A 20,135-nucleotide genomic window follows, 5' to 3' on the forward strand; every position below is an offset into this window, starting at 1 on the left:
GCAATTAAAAAGACAGATTGGCATAATAAATACAAACTACAACGCTCAAACAGCAACGGCAAGCAGGTAAATTCAAGTAATATATGAAACTTAGATTGAGTTTTAAATAACTATTTACGTTGTGGAAAGAGTTAAAGGCGCCGCAGTTAAAGTTGCCCAAAGGAATTCCTGCAAATCTCTAAAAAGCCCATCTAATTTATCATACAGTAAAGCCTAGGCACATCTCCATACATAAATAAGTATGTATTATAGAAGCAGCTTTTACTTTTTTAAGCACACAAAGCAATAAGGTGACATTCAGGGAATTTCTGCTACACACACACCGGTGTGTGTGTGCTTAATAGACAAAAGGTTAGAAGTACTATGTAAAAGTTTAAATGTAAATAAAAATTCCTTTTTCAGCCAGCTTGACAGACTTTAACAAGTAAAAGGGATCTGCTCGAAAGCAGTCGACTAGGAGACACCCTGAAGCAAGCCTAAAGATGCCTTTATGAAAATTCTAGCTCCTTCAAAACCACAAGCTGAGCTTTGTTTGGTAAGAGCATTCTTGATTAACTTGGATGCCTACAGTCCGATCTTTCTGAAATTTCGAAGGCTTGTAGGAATACCAAGAGAAAATTCTCGTATTTGGTGTATATTATACGAACACCTACCTAGTTGGGGTTGTGAATGTAGCTATTTTATTCTCCGAGAGTACTGGGAGAATGCATACAAGAAAAAATGAGTACTTTGTGTATGTTAAATATTTAGTCTATCCTCTTTTAGTTTCCTAAATCGTGATCAAGATCGAGATCGTTCACAGATTGTCTCAGCTCGTTATCCACATCCAGATTATATATACTTGGGAGCGGGGATGCTTTCTTCGGCTTGTAATATACATTTCCACAAAACTATTATACCCATTTTTACCCAGTTTCAATGCGTTTAGGGTATAAAAAATGCAAATTAACATTTGGTATGTAAGCGATATCTGCAACTAATTTGCATAAAGGGTAAGAGTCAGAGTCAGATAAAGGGAGAAACAACGAGCGATGAGTGTCGCTTGTGTATTTGCCTTAAACATTTTTACAATATTTACAAAATTGTAATATTGTTTGAGAGGCAGCACAAAGGAAAAATGCGTTTTGTTCCTTTGCGATGCGGCAAAATAGTTGCAGACAAGACGCAAGGGGATGGCAAATTAACCGAGCCACGACATTTGCTGACATGCTACATGTTGCAAAACTTTGCGGAACACACACAAGTGAGAGAATGTGAAAAGAGAGAGAGAAATTACAAGAGGCAGTTGGAGCTCTGTCAAATCAAATGTCTTGACGGAATTCCAGGACAAACAATTCGCTTGCCCGTTTACCCATATTTGGCTCAAGTGGAACTTGAGGCATTTTCTGAGTGCAGCTAGAAAAGCATTTCCGAGAATATTATATTGGTTTATTTTTAGAATATAATTTGTGCTACTCAACTCTGGATCCAATGTAAGGCAAATAAATGGCAGGTAAGTTAAACGCTAAACAAACACATTAACCCAGCTCATTGCTGACAATCTCAATAAATGGGTGATAATTTTGCGTCTGTTAAAAAGCAATTATTCATACACATCAAAATAGTTGGATAGGGACACAAGCAGGCCTCACATGTGCATTTGACACGGGCCTGACAGAGGGAGAAACCATGACAAGAGCCACTTCTGTGCGCCCTCTGTGCCGTCACATGAAAGGCGCAGCCGCAGCCTCCTTGACAGCTACTGCAATCCATATAGATATTATGATGAGGGTGATGAGATCTCCTACCGTTGCCGAGATACTTGGGCATGTGCTTGATGACGAATACACCACAATGTGTTTTTCAGTCGGCCAATGAGCTCTGTCAAAATAAGACGTCACCTGGGAGTGTATCACATACATAACATATAAGATATAGTTCAAGGCCCAGTTCAAAATGGTATTTGTATAAAAATATATTCTAATTCAATTAGTGTATACGTGCAAGTTTTGCATATCAGGTCTAACTGTTACATTTTAGTTTTTATCCACTCGTATCTATATACCCATTAATAACGGAAACATCGGAGACCGGATAAAAATTATATATTCTCGTAGACCATACGCAGAACGAGCTAATCATTGATATAGATTCTCGTATATAAAAATCTTATTTGTAACCTGTAGCATTTAACCTTTATTTGCATCTGTTAAATATGGGGTTGTTAATCTGTTAACGTATCTGTACACACATTTTTGCAACTACTTGAAGCGAAAGATAACAAGTATAGAAATCAACACCAATAACGATATTATCCAGATACTCAAAATAAAGTTTGAGGATGTGCCACTATGTATGATTCCACCAGTAAGGGATGCTTCTTGTTCAGTAAAGATAATTACAGAAATCTCGTTTAAATACTTAGTTGAAGCGAGGCAGGCGCTGACCAAATCATCGGCCAATTTAAAGGCATAATTCACGCATGTAATGCGACTGTTTGCGAGTTTAATCATTACCGGTACCCCAGATGATAGCACGCATCTATATGTAAGGGAAGTGAGAATATCCAGTGCAAAACATTTCGCAAACTTTTTGTTGCGAAAGACAATCAAATATATTTGTGGCTTAACATCACTTTGGAACACGCTGTAAGGATCGCCATCCTCCAACATATAGCCGCTATATTCGTTTTGAAGGTCTTCTGGAAAGTCACCAGAGCAAATCTGACTCCATTCTGGAGTAAAGATATCGGTACAACCCTGCGGAGGTTTCGGACTGGAAAAATTTTTTTTGTGTTGCATATTTAAAATTTGGTAAAACTAAAATTCTGAATTAGAATTACGTAACCTAGCATTCTATGGTTTTTCATGCCTACAATAGTATAAAAACATATTTAAAAGTTCAACTGTTCGAATTAACGAATAAATGTTTGAGTAAGCCTAACATATTAGGTGATCATCACACATAATTAAAAAAAAAACTTTGCAAAATATAGAAAGGAATGGAAATGACAATGATTTCACACAATATCAAGATGACCTTTATTTCGACCAGCCACTGTGAACAAAACGATTCGCCAAAACAAAAAAAAACAAAAAAAAAACAAAACAAAAAAGAAGCTCTTCAAATAGAAATTGGAAATTTATAGAAACCCGATTGATGGGTTGATTAACATTTGTTTACAAACGTCTTTGTGTACGTGTGACTACCTATATGAACGTGATAAACAAAAACGAACAAAGCGTAGTTGAATATATTATACACAAAAAATACAAAGTGGTAGACACAGTGATTCCCCAAATTTGCCACCAAGCGAAAACCTTAACCCTCAACCGGTTTCCAAAGGGGGGCCTACATCAATTAATTAATAAGAATGAAATTTGAAATGCGAACACACTCATGATCCCGTCCACAGATCCAGTTCTGCCGGCAATCAGACTAACTTTTAGTATAAAAAAGGCCACATCTGAAGTGGACACGCACATTTCAAAGTAGATACGATTTGAGATCAGAGCATAAAATGCGAGCTGCTATTGTTTTCATTGTTGCGATATTCGCGCTCTTCAGCGTGATCCAGGCACTGCCACAGTTTGGATATGGTGGCTATGGAGGCGGCTATCCTGGCTTTGGAGGCGGATACGGCGGCTTGGGCGGCTATGGCGGCTATCCCGGTGGCTTTGGCGGTGGCCTTGGCGGTTTCCCCGGCGGCTATGGTGGATATCGCGGCGGCGGCGGAGGCAGTGCCAGTGCATCCGCTTCAGCGTCGGCTTCAGGTGGTGGTGGTGGCTTCTATGGCCGCTAGGAACCATTAGTTAACTCCAATTCGTAGTCATAAATTTAAGTTGCTAAATAAAGTGAATGTTAGAGTAAAATTACTGCTGCTGCCAGACGCTATTTTGTTATATACCCTGAGTCCATTGAAATAGATTAAAAGGGGAATATTGATTTTGTGAAATGGAATGCAGCAATAAGCAGGCTTTGCCGACATCATTATATATATTCTGAAAGCTATCATCAATTTACCTCACATATCTACACAACCGTGAGTCACATGTCAACAAGGGTATTTAAACTTCGACGTGCCAAAGATAGCTGTTATTTTTGCTTTCTTTTGTTTTAGACATTTTTGCGGCTGTCTGGCGCAAGTTTTTACTACTTGGATGCTTTCTTTTGGGCACTGGCACTGCTGGTGTGGCATGGAATGGAATTCCATCATAAGTTGGTGTCAAGTTTTGCACTTGAAAACAAAACAGTCGCCTCTGTGCGTATATGAGTGTGTGTGTGAGAGTTGAGGTGCATTTAGTAAGGAACTTTTCATGAACAATCCACAAACATTTTAAAGCGGAAAAAATAAAAGTTTTGCTGCAGCGGCTGCTGGCCAAAATGAACTTTCACTTTGCTCCCACAGCCCCAACAGAGTTGACACACATTTTTTAACCCAAATGGGAGCCAACAGCATCAGAACAAACACAAGCACAAGGCAGCTCTGTGAACGCTTGCCGGATACAGCGTTATCCTTGCTGCAATGCCCCATCCACTCATGGGTTGCTTTTGTTAGGTTCGTGTGTTTTTGGCCAGGCTCCAACTAAGCATGTAATATGGCAAATATATTTGTAATTTCTTAAATATTTTTCCTGCTTTTTGGTAGCGCCTACAAATGTCCGCGAGCATTTGGAACAGTTGAGTGGACTCAACTTGTTGTGTCTTATAAACTTATTCAGAGCTAAAAGTTTTCGTCGAAACAGCAGGCAAGTTGGTTCAACGACTGCTGTTGCATCATTAAAACTTTTGGCCTGTCATCTTTTATTGCATTGCCGGCCCAAAGTTTGTCCGTGTCCAGGACTCACATACGCAGCATTCATGATGCTCCTGCCATATTGTTATTTTGGAATTTATGCGCAGGACAACGACAAGGACGACAAAATGCAAGTCAAGCCATTCAAAATGCTCTTACGTTCGACTCCACGTTGCACTGATGACCGCACCCGGTCACGGCTTGGCCACCAGCTGTGTGCCATTCAAAATGTCGCGGCGTTACCATTGAGGTCCGTCCAGGTCGGCCATTGTGCCGGCTCGCATTCTTGGCTTCTGCATTCAAGTGGCACCAGCTCCACTTCGCCTTTCAAATTCGTAATATAATAACGCGCTTATGTCCTTTCAGCATTTTATGATGCCTGGCTGTCGTGCTATCTGCGAGCCCGCCAATAAGAAACCCAGACTAATGACGACTGCCTGGCCAGCGCCTGTCTGTTATGTATGGGACAAATGGAATGGCCTCGAGCTGTACGCACAAAGATGGGAGAGACCCGTCGAAGTTTTAATATTCTCGCAGAGTTTGCCTACGATATATTGAAAATTGTGAATGTTTTCTATAAGTAATAATATTTAATAATAATGTCTAGGACACAAACAACTTTCTTTTATGCAAGATTATTCAACCGATCATTACGGTTCAAAAAGACGGACAGAGACACGGCTATATCGAATCAGTTGTTGACACTAATTAAGAATTTATATGTATGATGTGTTTATCTGTACATTACACATCGCACGACAAATTTATAATACCCGCCACAAAGGTATTAACATTTTACAAAGTACAACGATTTTTTGCAACAAAGATAGACAGAGCCTCTAAAATTTTGTAAAGACGTGGTTATGATCAGAGCTGGCTCAATTTTAGGCCGATTCAGTTTGGGCTCAATATTTATGCGACATGTACGCATTTGTCTGTCAACGCACGTCAGAGACATCAATTTTTGGGATTGATAAGATGTTGGTTTTTTATTTTTGAATTACTGCCAATGCATGGGGCGACAAGCAAAGGGTGGATCCACCAGAGGGTGCAGTCCTACAAGCAGTTCGCCTAAAATATGTCAATCGAAATGTAAATCAGTGCGTAATTTACATTTTGAGCATTTGCTTCAATTGAATGACGATGCTGACTTTATTGTTGTTGTTGTTGTTGTTTCTGCTGCTGGCAACACGTGAATTATGGCGGCAATTTTGACAATTGCCAAGCTCCGGGCCACGCCTACCACCCAACAGCACCGCATCCGGTACTTGGACGTGTGTGTATATGTGTGCGAGTGCGTATGCATTGTGTAACTTGAGCCCTCTTCACGTGCACATAAATCGTTGCCCTTGTTATCCAACATAATTGTGTTGACATGTGAATGCTAATTTAAATGGATTTTAGTAGATTTTCAATCCGATTCCATCTGTTAAGTAACTACTTACTTAAAAGGAACACAAACTAGTTCCACAACTATGCTAACCTCATAGTACAGCCCAGAAAAACTAAGCGAAACTAAGCGTTCAATTAACTGGAGAATAACGTAGGGAACGTGTCCCAAAGATGAACTAAGCATCACAATAAGCTCTAACAAAAAGAGACAAGCCTTAAAGTCCAGTCTGAAAAAACATTTATACAAACATGAAGAGCTAATTCCAAAAATGCTAAAGTACAAAAAACAACTTAGATTTCAATTTAAAAGTTTGTCTGCTAAGAAGAGTTAAAAAGTCCATGTAATGTAATTTGGACACGTTCGATAACGAAAGGAATTAGATTTGCATGCAGCGCTTTGTAAAAATGAATTTGTTGCGGAAATTATGTTGTGATTTATTTTATTTCATTTTATTTATGCCACACCGTTGCTCACCTGCGTCTCAGCCAAAAACGAACAGTAAAATATATACAAAAATGTATAAATAGTATGTACATAGGTTTGGGTGTGTGTATGTATAACATAACTTTTCTCACGTACATGCTGAGCAGATGTGCATACGCCAAAAAGTATGCAACAGCAAAACGTGATTTCGTTTTAAATTTTCAACGCTTTGCTGCTGTCAAAGGAAAATTTATTTGCGAAACGCATTCATTTGGAAATTATCGAGCAGGAAATTATTGGCTCCTACACCACCCCGATACCCTATATTGTTTTTGTTGTAGTGCCTGATGCTAAAAAATAAAAAAAATATTGTAAATATCGCAGCAAAGCAAAACGTGAGCGTGAAATTTCCACAATAGCAATATTCTTACCGTTTTTCTTAATTCACTTGTGTGCGGAAAAACTATTAATGGGCGTTTAGAGAGCCAAATGGCAATGGAGAGCAAGTGAATATTACTAAGGGCATTTCATTTCACCACAAAAGAATTGAGAGTTATTTTTTGTTTAACAAAAAATAAATGCTTAAATAGCGTTATAATCCTTAATATGTGAGTAAGAGCGCACTCAACATTTATTTTAATAGACAACTGCTCTAAAGCTTATAACTGTCCCTCATTACCAGATGAAATTGCAGCAAGAGTATTGAATAGCCCACAATGGCGCCCAGCATTTGGAACCAGAATTTCCTGTTCGCATTATAGAGGCCACAAGCCGAAAAACTTATCCTCGAAGTACTTGCATAGAGTAAATAGACATTCAGCTGAAACAATACACAGTTAATTAATATAAAACACACATTGGATAAGCCTTTTCAGCCACCTCCTGAAACCAATAGCCTTCACTCACGGCATCATGAGGAGAGCTCTGGTACTTAATAGCCAGATCGCACATGTCATCCAATAGGAAAAAGTCAATCAGACGTATCCAAAAGTTGAATGTGCCATAAACGAGCAGATACAATGGGGCATCAATGCCAAAGTAGAAGAGCATACCCCAATACCAATTGAATGCGCTAGAGATGAAATTGTAGAAGCGCGCTGCTATCATCATCAATCCGTAGATCCTGTTCAGACACAGAGTGCAGCGTCCCAGCAAAGCGTGCAGAGCCCACAGCCTATGTAACTCGGCCAGGTGAACGCTAGTTGGCTTTCTCGCATGCGCTGATCGAATTATTTCCATCAGTTGAATATTTATATACTGATAGCAACATGTTAAGCTCCACAGAGCCTGAAAATATCGTTGGGTGGCAATAACTGGAATATTCATGGCATTGCCATAAAGAAAGCTGCCTATTAAAGCCTTCCACCTTGTCTCATGGGGCAGCATTAAAGTCATCACCCAGCCGGACAAACATTGGTACAGCACTGCTCCATATTTCAGGTAAAAAATGTAACTCAGAGAGCGTCCAATATATTTGCGTTGATCAAAGCCATGTCGTTCCACCTTAGCGACAATACGCTCCACATCCACCAAAACGCTGTCCCGTCTGCCACGCGATAATACAGTATAGACTATGGTAACATAGATAACCGCGTTCAGTATATAGCTGGTGGATGTAATAAAATTCGGCCACCAGCTGACCAACTCAAGGTATCGTGCTGCCATCCAGAATACCAGTGGCAATGTTAAAATCTCAAAAGTATTCATAAACAGGGCATAGCGACGTGTTAGCCAGGTCTGGCGGAATCTGCCGGCCACCAACCTGTACGAGGTAACGCCCAGGAGTAGAGCGTAATTGTGATACCACTGCAGAAGTCGCTTTCGATCCATCTCGCACGGGCTGCAGCTCAGAACTGAGTATGGTTTTCCTTGATTTTGTTACCCTTCCGTACGATTAATTACCTAATGTGCTGCTATCGATGCCTTTAGCACGTTATGAATATCCCAAGCCAATTATAATATTTTGTATTCACAAATTTATTGTTTACTTTTCGCTTTTATATTGAAAGAGACTAAAAAGAGATAGAGTATGCCTAATACCTTATCGGCCTTATCAACATTTGCACACATTTTAATGACGCTATGTGACTCGTAAAGTCCCGACAATTGATACTTTTTACATACGTGCTGTCATTATATACGCCCATCAGATTGCTGTCAAATATACACATATCTTTAAATAATTAATTAAATACTATCGCTGATCCATAAAGCGTCGCAGATGCATAGTCACTATATAATTAATGGATTGTATTTTAAATTAGTTCGGTTGTAGCTTATATATATTATATTTATATAGTCAAAGCTCTTACGGCTGAGCGTCCGTCAATAGAAATAATAACTGACCTTACATGGCACTTGTACCACCTTGTACCACCAGCCACCTGTGAACTTTTCAGCACAGTATTCTGCATGCTGATCGTTATTAATGTCCAATGTTTTTATTTTATAGGCTTTCTTTTAGTTGTCTATAACAAGCCAATCATACTTGGCAAGTCTGTGTTGTCCCTTGAAGTCCTCCATTGCTATGAGTGATTTCTGTTCCACAACTTTGGTCATGAAATGCAGTTTTTCGAACCGTATACAAAACTCGCCAATAGCATTGCCAAATCCATTTTTAAAATCTTTCGAAAACTGAGAGAAATCAACGCTGCCATCCTCACGCCTCAAGACCGTTGCCCATGCTCCGCCATGAGTCTCCTTATCGCATCTAACTATAAACGGATGCCAGCCAGGTACGAGAATCTGATAAACGTCACTCCGACGACTCAAAGCCGCCGCCTGTGCACAGCTGCCGGGGAACTGTGTTGGCTCCTTGACTCATTTGTTCCATTCTGTGTGATTTTGGGATTTGAAAAACGAACCGTTTTCAAAAGCTCCCCTTAACATTTCCAGCTGTAAGTACTGCAATGCAATGCTTCTTCGATTAAATTGCCATATTTGACTGTGTAGTTTTCCACATTCTCATCTTCACATTTGAGCACAAAAATATTGTGCAAGTTATTTTCAGCAACATTTTGCGCAATGAACACCAATATGTATTTAAAATCAGCACAGATCGCATAAGACTAAAGAAACTAAGTGCTGAGTGAATGAATTTAAATATGGCTAAAGCTTTACCAAACAAGTGCTGATAAGGAAAATATATATACCCGAGTCAAAATTCGCTGATGTTTATTTAAAATATGTCGTTATCATCCTCCCAGAATGCACACACATGTGTATAATACATATAATAGTTTTAGAAATTCTATATTTATTTAAGCACACTACTTTATCAGTTTTATATGTGTATATGTCATCTTATATGCCTTATCATCATTTGTACATTTTTCAATGAGGCGTTATGGCCAGAAAATAGAAGCCAATTTATGCCTTTTCCATATGTGGACTCATTATATTTTCCCATTAGATTACTGAAAAAATATGAATAAGTATGCTTATTTTTGGATATCAAGGATATACCAACCTTGCGTGACATTTGTTGTACCACCAGCCGCCTGTATATATTTCAGCACAGTTGCCTTCATATTGATCGTTATCCTTATCGCGTGCTGAAAACTTGTTTCCTAGATGTCCACTTAAGGAATCTCCAGCATCTCCGGAGTATTCGCCCAATGTATTCAAAGCATAGAAATTTGTTTCACTTTCGATCGCAAATCGCTCATATTTTGCAAACTTCTTTTGGCCGGCAAAGTCTTCCATGGCAATGAGTAGTTCTTGGTTCAGATCTTTGGTCATAGCATACAGCTTATCCAAACCAATAAAGAACTCGCCATTGACGTTTCCAAAACCATGTTTATAGTCATTCCAATGGCGAAAGAAATTAACACTTCCATCCTCACGCCGCAAAATAACAGTCCAGCCGCCATTCTGTGTATCCTCATTACAACTCACCAAAAACGGAAGCACACTATAGGCTGGTATGACAATCTGATAAACACCACTACGCCGACTAAGTGCTGCTGCCTCCGCACAATTCCCCGGGAACTGAGCTGGCTGCAAATTGCTTAATACCAATCTGTCAATTTTCGCCGTAAGCTCAGCGAATAGTTTGGACTGTTCAAGTCTAAAAATATAAACTATTTTATGGATATTACATAAAATATCAACCTGGAATACTTACTGCAATGCTTCGATCTTTGAGTGCAGCAACTTGCTGCTAGGGTCTATTATTTGAAAATGTATTTCCGCCGTATTTCCATACTTGATTGTTAAGTTGCCCAGTTTTCCAAGATTGTGTACATTATTCTCTTCACACCTATACACTGATACGTGTACTACAAATATTATGCAAATAATTTTAAGCAGCATTTTAGCAATAACGATTGATTAGTGAATCTCTCAAAACTGAAAAAATGTGCTATAAGCGAGCTTATTATAACAAAAATTGAAGCTTATCAGCATACTTATTTCTTTGCTCAGCAAAGTCCCCGTTGATTATATGTAAGTATTTTTAAATATGAATATGTTCAGTACTTGTTGTTAATTTGTCCAATACAAACAGATTAATATTTTATGAGCATTTCAATACTTGTCAATCCCTTTAACAGGTAACGCAGCCACCTGGCACACCCTTTATCTCACAAATAATGTTAAATAAATTATTTTACCTGAAATTTGTATAAAAGAACAGACCTTTGCCTACTAACATCATTCGTTCTTGGAAATCCGAACTGTCAACATTTCTTATCCAATGGAAAGTCCACTGACATTTATACAGATCGATGTGGGCTTTATTATAGTGCTTTTTCTGGGGCTTACGGTTCTGGACTATCTAATTGATCTTTGGCCAGCTTACAATATTGGGTTGAACAATAAAACGCCAACTTCTGTGACCATTGTCAATTGTAGCAGTAAATACTATACCGTTCCAAGGATGTCAAGCTGGAACTGTATAGGCAAGGATATGTGCTACGGCCGTGAACCGCAGACGCCTATGAAATATCTTAACTCAGAGCAGCGTGTGAAGCTTATATCGGGAGTTCGACGGAGACTTGATCATCAATTTTAAAGTACTCAATTTTCAGATGTATCCTTTAGAATCGTTGCAATAAAATACATTTTAAATGTTGAAGATTATATACTTTATTTATAGACGACTTATGATTTTTAACAAGAGAATAATTGCACATTATTTCTTATTACAAAATTTAACGGTTTCTTGTCGTACAATCAGCTTGGCATAGCTCGACACATATCGATATATCGATATATGTGAGACTTAACAGCACATGTTAACCTTAACATTTTTGTTGTTATAGTAAACTGTTTTAGATGGAAATGTGACCTGTGGCGGGATTGTACGCAGCTAAACCGTGTGTGTTTATTTTCAAAACAATATATGCATATATGCAAATATAGTATCGATGAAACATTCTTTTTCGATGCAGAAAATCCTTCGTTTGACATTGCAGCACACACGACTAATGGCCAGCTTTTCGCAAGTAATCAACCCGATGACGGGCCAAAACACATGGCAAGAGCGTGGCGATGACTACGACTACCATCAGGAGGTGGCAAATGCCGGCTTTGGTGACATGCTGCACGACTGGGAACGCAACCAGAAGTACTATGCGGCATTGCGGAAGACAATCGCAGCTATGCGCAAGGCGGGTAAAGAAGTCCATGCGCTGGACATTGGCACCGGCACTGGCATATTAGCCATGATGGCGCTGCGGGCTGGCGCCGATACTGTGACAGCCTGTGAGGCCTTCATGCCGATGGCGAACTGCGCGGCTCGCATTCTGGCTGCGAATGATGCCGCACAGGTGAGGCTCATACGCAAACGCTCGACGGACATTCAAATGGGCATCGATATGCCGCACAGAGCCAATTTGCTGGTGGCCGAGCTGCTGGACACTGAATTGATTGGCGAGGGTGCAATTAGCATTTACAATCATGCGCACCAGGAACTTCTCACCGATGATGCCCTGTGCATACCCGCACGTGCCACCTGCTATGCTCAGGTGGCTCAATCGCCGCTGGCGACGCAATGGAACAGTTTAAAGGTTCTGCCCAGTCTGGATGGCGACATTTTGCTGCGCCCACCAGCGCAACTGATGGAGTGCAGCGGCGAGGCCGCTCTGCACGATGTGCAGCTCTCCCAGCTCCCACCCAATTCATTTCACACTCTTACAGAGCCCGCACAGATCTTCCAGTTTGACTTTCAGCGCAAGCAGCCGCGCGAACAACAGCGGGAGCATGTGCTACGACTGCAGCTAAGCAAGCCGGGCAGCGTTGAGCTAGTCTTCTACTGGTGGCAAATCGAGCTGGACGATGCCGGCGAGCAGCTGCTAAGCTGTGCACCCTATTGGGCCCATCCGGAGCTGCAGCAACTGCAGAAAAGTTTTAAAGATGCAGATCGGCCGCTGCCCAATATTGTGCCCTGGCGGGATCACTGGATGCAGGCCATATACTACATACCCAAACCGCTGCAGCTGCATCAGGCTGGGGAACAGTTTTGGCTAAGATGCTACCATGACGAGTATTCGCTGTGGTTTGACGCACACAAAGAACAGCCCGAGCAGCCGGCGCGACGTCATAGCTGCAGCTGTGATCTGCACCTGACCTACACTCGCAATCGCATCGGCCAGCTTAATCAGGGCACTAGAAACAAGCGATACCTGGCCTACCTGGAGCAGGCGGTGCAGCAGGCAAAACCTGCGCACGTACTGGTCATAGGAGACGGCTGCCTGCTCGGACTTGCCAGCTCTGCTTTGGGTGCCTGCAGTGTGCGTTGCCTGGAACCCCATCGTTTCTCGCGCCGCCTGCTTGAATCAGTTGCCAAGCACAATAAATTGAAGAACGTCCGATTTTTGGAGAGCCTGCAACAGCTGGAGCCTGAGGAACTAAACACCCTAACACACATATTTGCCGAACCATATTTTCTGAATGCAATTCTACCGTGGGATAACTTTTACTTTGGCACATTGCTGCTGCAGCTGCAGCAACAGCAGAAGCTGTCCGAGTCTGTTGAAATCTCGCCTTGTGCGGCTCGCATATATGCGCTGCCCGTGCAGTTTCTAGATCTGCATAAGATACGCACGCCCATTATTAGCTGCGAGGGTTTTGATCTGACGCTCTTCGACGAAATGGTGCAGGTGAGCAATAGTTTAACATTTTTGACTAGTCATCTCAGAAACAAATATGTATCTATTTCAGCGATCAGCGAAACAGGCCCTGTCCCAGGTGGAGGCGCAACCGCTCTGGGAATACCCTTGCCGTGCTCTTGCAGAGCCTCAGCTGCTACTCAGCGTCAACTTTGCCAACTTTGGCGTGGAACAGCATAACCAGGGCTGTTTGGAGCTAACAGCGTAAGTTGCCCTAACAAGTTGATACAAGAGTCTATGCCCTTATCTCTGTGCCCTACTATTACCAGCAAGGGAAACTGCAATGGCGTTGCGTTATGGGTGGACTGGCAGCTGGCGGCGAACAACAGCTCCAAATCAATTGTCAGCACTGGACCTCTTGAACCTATTGTGCCCGGTCAATTCGTCAAGTGGGATATGTTTGTGCGTCAGGGTGTGCACTTCCCTAGCCAAACGGATGACCAAACTCACCTAAAGTGGAGTACAACGCTCAGACCGCTGCTAGGCGAGCTGACTTTTAACTTTTCGCTGCAAGCGAGTCATGAAGAAACCAAATAAAAAAAACAGATTTCAGCACAAGAATTTAGACAGGACATGGGAATACATTGAAAACATTATCAGTTTCAGGACTTGGGTATCTCCTGCTCCATGCGGGTGAGTACAATATTGCGATCCGTCTGGGCACTTGGATTCATCACCTTCAGTCCATACTCGCCGCCCTTAAGACGCAGACGCAAGTCCAGTGCACGAATATCCGTCATCAACGAGTGTTGCTTGTTTTCTAGATCCACATCGATCTTCTGGGCATGATCCGATAGCAAATTGAAATTGGCCTTGGCGTCATCGATTTTAGCCTTGAGTAAACGACGTATTTCGCGTAACTTCTCAACCTCCGTGCAGAGCAGATCATGTGCATGATCTAGGCACAGCTCCATGCCACTACGCTGTGCCCGGTTGTCCAGACGCGTCTCAGCCAGCTTCAATGAATCCGACTTGTCACGCAGCGCATCCTCCAACGTCTTTATCTCGCACACAGCACTCTCCATTTCCTCCTTCATCTTGAGCTGCTGCCACTCCAGCTCGTTACGCGCCCGCTGAGTCTCAAAGATGCGCTTACGTATGGTGTGCTCCGCACGATCCTGTTGCGCCTGCAACATGTTACGGGCCTTCTCACGGCACACGAAGAGCGCCTCACGTATAGCTGATGTATCAGCCAACTCATTCTCGGCCAGCTGTTTCATGTTCTTCACATGGCCTAGCCAGGCTTCATAAGAGCAACAGCTGCAAACATTCATAATTCAAAGTTAATTCAGAAGGCTATATTCGATATCACGATCTTACTTCTTGGGATTACGCAAGGGGTCCGGCTTATAGGACAATGTGGCTGAATTACGGTCTAACGCGAGTTGCACATTGTCAAGATCCACCGCCTCAATTTTGTTCTCAATCTCCATGCCAATTTTGTAACGCACCTCCTCCAAGCGTGTCAACTTCTCCCATGCCTTCTGACAACGGTCCGCTAACAATCGCTGATTGTTCTCCAAAACGTAAAGTTCGTTCTTGATCTCCTTGTCTGGCTCATCATATGTCATCTCGGAGCCGATGCGGCTATCACGCATGGTAAGCACCTCGCTTATTACAGATATGGGCGCAGTCAGTGCGTCCAGCTCACGCTCGGTCAAAGCCTTTTCCTCTTGCAGCGATTTAATTTCGAGTTCAATACGCTCAAAGGTCTTGGAGATGACCTCACGCCAGCTATTCAGCTGTGCAATGCTATCACACACAAAAGTCAGTAGCAGGGTCTATAAGGATTCACTCAACTCACCGATCAGTCAACGCCTCATTCGTTTCATAGTTCGCCCAGTCACCCTCGATGCGAGTCTCATTCCGTAGCGTACGGGAGGAATGACGCAAGGCGAAGGCGTCAGCACGACGGGAATCGGCCACATTTCGCAGACGAGCAACGCGTGCATTCCAGTCAGCAAGTGAAATATGCTGCAATGGTTTTTCCATAATTACCACCGAATGAAAAGCCATTTTAAGGCACCGTATGTATTCCTTTTAAAATCAATTTTTATTTTATAGAAAAACAATAATATTTTTACTCTTTTTCACGGTATTTGTGTTCACAACGATAACACAACAGAAACTGATGGAATTTTTCATTTTTCATGGTATGTCAATTTTGTTTATGCGCTGGCTACTAGATCACCAAGGTGTTGCCTTCAAGCTTGTTGCTAGGCAAAAACGGGGCTATTGAAAATTCGACCTGCAAGTGGGGAAAAATATTGGTCTGAAAAACAAATGCATAAGAAACAGAAATAATTTCAGTACAACTTGGTACATGATATTAATCTTATTTCTCTTATTATCTTTAATCGGATAAGTTATAATAGTCATAATATTGTTTAGTTTGGGTAGTATTTATTAAGAATACTCCGTCAACAGTTAAATGATTTCATGAAGTAGATTATCGAAGATCGCTAGAGTAAATCTTTGGGGACGGTTGTCCAGATTCAGACCCTTCGTTTGACGATAATTGCTCTTAATCTATAGAACAGTTCGAATGTTCCTAGTGACATCGTTTTACCTTATGGTCTAAAATATAAGTTTAATGTAGCCTTGTATTCAATTAATTGCTAGGCTTGTTATCCTGATTGATTGCAAATTCATCGAATTTTATAACCCAGCTCTAGGACTTGGGAATCAAGTCCTGCGTGTTAGTGAGTATAATATTGCGATCGGTAGCAATACTCGGATTAAAGACCTTCGGTCCAGCTTCGCTTTCCTTAAAAGCCTGCCGTATTTCCAGCGCTCGTTTGTCAGTCATGAGTGCGTGCTCCTTCTTTTCCAGATCCGTAGCGATCTTTAGGGCATGTTCGCCAATTAAATTGTAGTTTTTCCTGGACTCCTCGATTTTCTCCTTGAGGCAACGGTGGATTTCACGTTGCTTCTTTACCTCGAAGCAGAGCACATCGTGTACATGATCCAGGCAGAGCTCCATATTCCGGCGCTGTGCACGATTCTCTAGGCGCGTCTCAGCCAACTTTAAACTATTTGTCTTATCACACAACGAATCCTCCAACGCCTGAATATCAATCGAAGCATTCTTTAATTCATCATTCATCTTGTCCATTTGAAATTTCAGCTCGTTGCGTGCTCGCTGAGTTTCAAAAATGCGTTTCCGTATGACGTACTCGGTGCGCTCCTGTTGAGCTTGTAGAATGCTACGGGCCTTCTCACGGCACACAAATAAGGATTCTCGCAGCGCGACCGTGTCGGCCATTTCGTTCTCGGCCAGCAACTTCATGTTCTTCGTATGCTCCAGCCAGCCTTCGTATGTGCAACATCTGCAAGCAAGAGTAATTGTAATTGCCTTTAAATTTCGGAGCCAGACAAGATTAAGTACTAAAGGAAATCCCTGCATCGAGTCAACTAAAACGCGTTAATCTCGAGCAGACACATCCACAAAATCGACCACATCATACAGTTTACTTTATCACTTACTCCGTGGGATAACGCATGGAATCCGTCATGAACGATATTTTTGTGGAATTGCGATCTAGTTCGCGCTGCTTCCTTTCCAGATCTACTGCCTCTATTTTGTTCTGAACCTCCATGGATATCTTGACACGCACATCTTCAAGGCGTGTCAGCTTCTCCCATGCCTTCTGACAACGGTCCGCTAACAATCGCTGATTGTTCTCCAACACGTAAAGTTCCTTCTTGATCTCGTTGTCTGGCTCATCATATGTCAACTCGGAGCCGACTCGGCTATCACGCATGGTGAGCATCTCGCTTATCACCATTATGGGACCCGAGAGTGCATCCAGGTCCCGTTCCGTCAAAATTTTCTCCTGCTCTAATGTGTGAATTTCGTTCTCAATGCGTTCATAGGTCTTCGATATGATCTCCCGCCAGCTAGTAAGCTCCAGAATTCTTCAAATACGCAAGTTTCAAACACATAACATTTCTCATGTAACAAAGGAACTTACCTATCCGTCAATGCCACATTCGACTCATAGTTAGCCCAGATATCCTCGATGCGCGTCTCATCGCGGAGCACTCTGGATGAGTTACGTATGGCAAAGGTATCAGCGAGTCGGGCAGTCGCCACATTTCGCAGACGCCCCACTCGCTCATTCCAGTCGGAAAGTGAGATGTGTTGCAAGGGTTTTTCCATCGTAACCACCGAATTGAAAGACATTCTTAATTCAATATGTAATCTTTTCGTATAATAATATATTATGTAAAATCTTTAATCTTTTATGTTTGTGTTCTCTGTGAAGTGCACGAAGGGAATGAATATATTTTCGATTCCGTTTGTTGGAACGTTGTATATTTGCTTATACGATGGCTACTAGATCATCAAAGTGTGTCCCTTAGACCATTGTTAATGGCAACGTTACCATTTAAAGCTGTTGCTAGGCATTAACTAAATGAAGGGACTGAATTATTTGCATTATAGGAATACTTTGGTAATAAAAGAGGAAACAATATCAGGGATGAAAATCCCAACAAGGTATCTAGCTTGATTAAAGCTCGATACAACTCCCTTCTACTCATCCCATAACATGCTGAAAATATTACAAGCCGCACGTATTTTCATATAGAAGTTGGGGCTATATATCCAAAAGCGACGAACGTAAATAATGTTTCGGAAGTAAAGCGAACCATTTTAAAAAAGGATGGTTCGCTTAATGGTCAGTAGGAAATGTAATCTAAAAATAATTAATTTGCCACATTTATTAAAAAAAACAATTGGTATAAAAAATGGTACCATACATTCCTTCATTTTTTTGCAGTAATATTCTCTGAGTGGGTGAGTTCGATATTTCGATCAGTCTGAGGGCATGGATTATGCGTCTGTATTCCAGCGTCATCATCCCAAAAACGCTGCCGCACCTCGAGAGTTTTTTTGTCAGTAATTATTGCGTGCTGTTTTTTGGCCAGATCGTCGTCGATCTTATTAGCATGATTCGACAATAGATTGAAATTGGCCCTAGATTCGTTGAGCTTATCCATAAGACAACACTGGATTTCGCGCAGCTTTTGAAGCTCTAAGCATAGAACTTCGTACACTTCGTCCAGACACAGTTCAGTGGGGCAACGATATTTGCGATTCTCAAGGCGAGTCTCAGCCAACTTTATCCTATTTGTCTTGTCATTCAGCGCATCCTCGATATCTTGTATCTCACAATTAGATGCCTTTAAGTCATCCATCATCCTAAGGCGCTGCCACTCCAGCTCGTTGTACGCCTGCTGGGTTTGAAAAATGCGAACGCGCAAATAGTGATCGGTGCGCTCCTGTTGGGCTAGCAACATGCTGCGGGCCTTCTCACGGCACACAAATAGTGATTCCCGCATGGCAGCTGTATCGGCCGTTTCGTTCTCAGCCATCTGCTTCAGATTGTGAGTCCACGTCATCCAATTCTCGTATGAGCGGAATCTGCAATTAACATTAATTAATTTGATCCGCTGCCATTTGTTTAAATATGCTGAAACTTACTCTTTAGAAGTACGCGTCGGATCCTCCTTAAAGGATATGGAAACCGAATTACGATCCAGAGCCCGCTGTGTTGTGTCTAAGTTTACAGTTTCTGTTTTGTTTCTGAGCTCGCTTTCAACCTTAAAGCGCACTACTTCCAGACGCGACAATTTCTCCCATGCATTCTGGATGAGATTTGTGAGCAACCGTGCATTGTTCTCTAGCAAATAGAGTTCATTCATTAACTCCTGGCCGACCCGATCGTAGGTCAACTCCGATGCAACACGATCATCGCGCACAAAATTCATCTCTCTTATAATCGATAAGGGACCTGCCTGCCACTCCAGCTCATTTTCCGCCGCTTTCCTCTCCGATTCCAGTGCCTGGATCTCCCGCACCAAGCATTCAAATACCTTGGAAATAATATCTCGCCAGGTTTTCACTTCTTTAACGCTGGCACCCAAAATATGTTAGTCATAGGCAAAGCCAAGGGACTCTGACAACAACTTACCGAGCATCCAGCGCATTGTTTGACTCGTAGTTCGCCCAGTCACACTCGATTTGAGACTGATCCCTGAGCAGCCGAGATGAGCTACGCAAAGCCAAGGCATCAGCACGGCGTGCATTTGCCACATCTCGCAGTCGATCCGTTTTGGAATTCCAATCGGACATTGAAATATGAGGGACCGGCTTCTGCATAGTTGTTATCAAATGAAGAGACATTTTAATAATTGTTTGTATAATATCTTCTTGGTTGCAACAATGTATGTAGTATATATATTGTATATTTTCTGTGTTTTTATATATTTTATGTGTTTGAAGTGTTTTGTGTGAATGGAATGTTCTTACTGAATGAGTAAATTGGCTTCATGTGCTGGCCTACTAGATCTTGACTTTTTTGCCTATTGGCAAGATTTAAAAAAGTGAAATTATTTTCCGACTGGCCCCATCAAATGTTTCAATAAG

At 41.8% G+C, this 20,135-nt stretch overlaps 7 protein-coding genes across 8 annotated transcripts; 2 read left to right on the forward strand and 5 right to left on the reverse strand.

The window, feature by feature from the left end:
• The first annotated feature begins 3,499 nt into the window (after positions 1–3,499).
• LOC138911307 (neuropeptide-like protein 31) lies at positions 3,500–3,781 on the forward strand. Its single transcript, XM_070209572.1, has one exon. The coding sequence runs from the start codon at positions 3,500–3,502 to the stop codon at positions 3,779–3,781; it is 282 nt and encodes a 93-aa protein (XP_070065673.1).
• Positions 3,782–7,055: 3,274 nt separating this feature from the next.
• LOC6624935 (putative gustatory receptor 59b) lies at positions 7,056–8,466 on the reverse strand. Its single transcript, XM_032437409.2, has 2 exons — positions 7,470–8,466; positions 7,056–7,410 (listed from the first exon to the last, which is right to left on the reverse strand). Exons 1-2 carry the CDS (start codon positions 8,418–8,420, stop codon positions 7,243–7,245), a joined length of 1,119 nt encoding a protein of 372 aa, XP_032293300.1. The 5' UTR covers positions 8,421–8,466; the 3' UTR covers positions 7,056–7,242.
• A 1,364-nt stretch (positions 8,467–9,830) lies between these two features.
• LOC6626597 (angiopoietin-related protein 2) lies at positions 9,831–10,944 on the reverse strand. The gene is made up of 3 exons (XM_002048997.4): positions 10,717–10,944; positions 10,060–10,659; positions 9,831–10,006 (listed from the first exon to the last, which is right to left on the reverse strand). Exons 1-3 carry the CDS (start codon positions 10,902–10,904, stop codon positions 9,889–9,891), a joined length of 906 nt encoding a protein of 301 aa, XP_002049033.2. The 5' UTR covers positions 10,905–10,944; the 3' UTR covers positions 9,831–9,888.
• Positions 10,945–11,804: 860 nt separating this feature from the next.
• Art7 (arginine methyltransferase 7) lies at positions 11,805–14,267 on the forward strand. Of its 2 annotated transcripts, XM_070210300.1 has the most exons (4): positions 11,805–11,908; positions 11,984–13,693; positions 13,755–13,906; positions 13,972–14,267. In XM_070210300.1, the coding sequence occupies exons 2-4, from the start codon at positions 12,020–12,022 to the stop codon at positions 14,237–14,239; spliced, it is 2,094 nt and encodes a 697-aa protein (XP_070066401.1). In that variant the 5' UTR covers positions 11,805–11,908; positions 11,984–12,019; the 3' UTR covers positions 14,240–14,267. The 2 variants fall into 2 exon arrangements, with proteins under 2 accessions (XP_070066401.1, XP_002049032.2); XM_002048996.4 differs by having other exon boundaries at positions 11,867–13,693.
• On the reverse strand, positions 14,250–15,814 carry LOC6626595 (tektin-2). The gene is made up of 3 exons (XM_002048995.3): positions 15,507–15,814; positions 15,023–15,454; positions 14,250–14,962 (listed from the first exon to the last, which is right to left on the reverse strand). The coding sequence occupies exons 1-3, from the start codon at positions 15,716–15,718 to the stop codon at positions 14,305–14,307; spliced, it is 1,302 nt and encodes a 433-aa protein (XP_002049031.1). The 5' UTR covers positions 15,719–15,814; the 3' UTR covers positions 14,250–14,304.
• Positions 15,815–16,022: 208 nt separating this feature from the next.
• Positions 16,023–17,978, reverse strand: LOC6626594 (tektin-2). Its single transcript, XM_002048994.4, has 3 exons — positions 17,677–17,978; positions 17,189–17,620; positions 16,023–17,031 (listed from the first exon to the last, which is right to left on the reverse strand). Exons 1-3 carry the CDS (start codon positions 17,886–17,888, stop codon positions 16,374–16,376), a joined length of 1,302 nt encoding a protein of 433 aa, XP_002049030.1. The 5' UTR covers positions 17,889–17,978; the 3' UTR covers positions 16,023–16,373.
• Positions 17,979–18,412: 434 nt separating this feature from the next.
• LOC6626593 (tektin-2) lies at positions 18,413–20,009 on the reverse strand. Its single transcript, XM_002048993.4, has 3 exons — positions 19,681–20,009; positions 19,191–19,622; positions 18,413–19,130 (listed from the first exon to the last, which is right to left on the reverse strand). Exons 1-3 carry the CDS (start codon positions 19,890–19,892, stop codon positions 18,473–18,475), a joined length of 1,302 nt encoding a protein of 433 aa, XP_002049029.2. The 5' UTR covers positions 19,893–20,009; the 3' UTR covers positions 18,413–18,472.
• Between the last annotated feature and the right edge of the window lie 126 nt (positions 20,010–20,135).

The sequence above is a fragment of the Drosophila virilis genome, chromosome 5, assembly GCF_030788295.1.
Source record: "Drosophila virilis strain 15010-1051.87 chromosome 5, Dvir_AGI_RSII-ME, whole genome shotgun sequence".
Lineage (NCBI taxonomy): Eukaryota > Metazoa > Arthropoda > Insecta > Diptera > Drosophilidae > Drosophila > Drosophila virilis.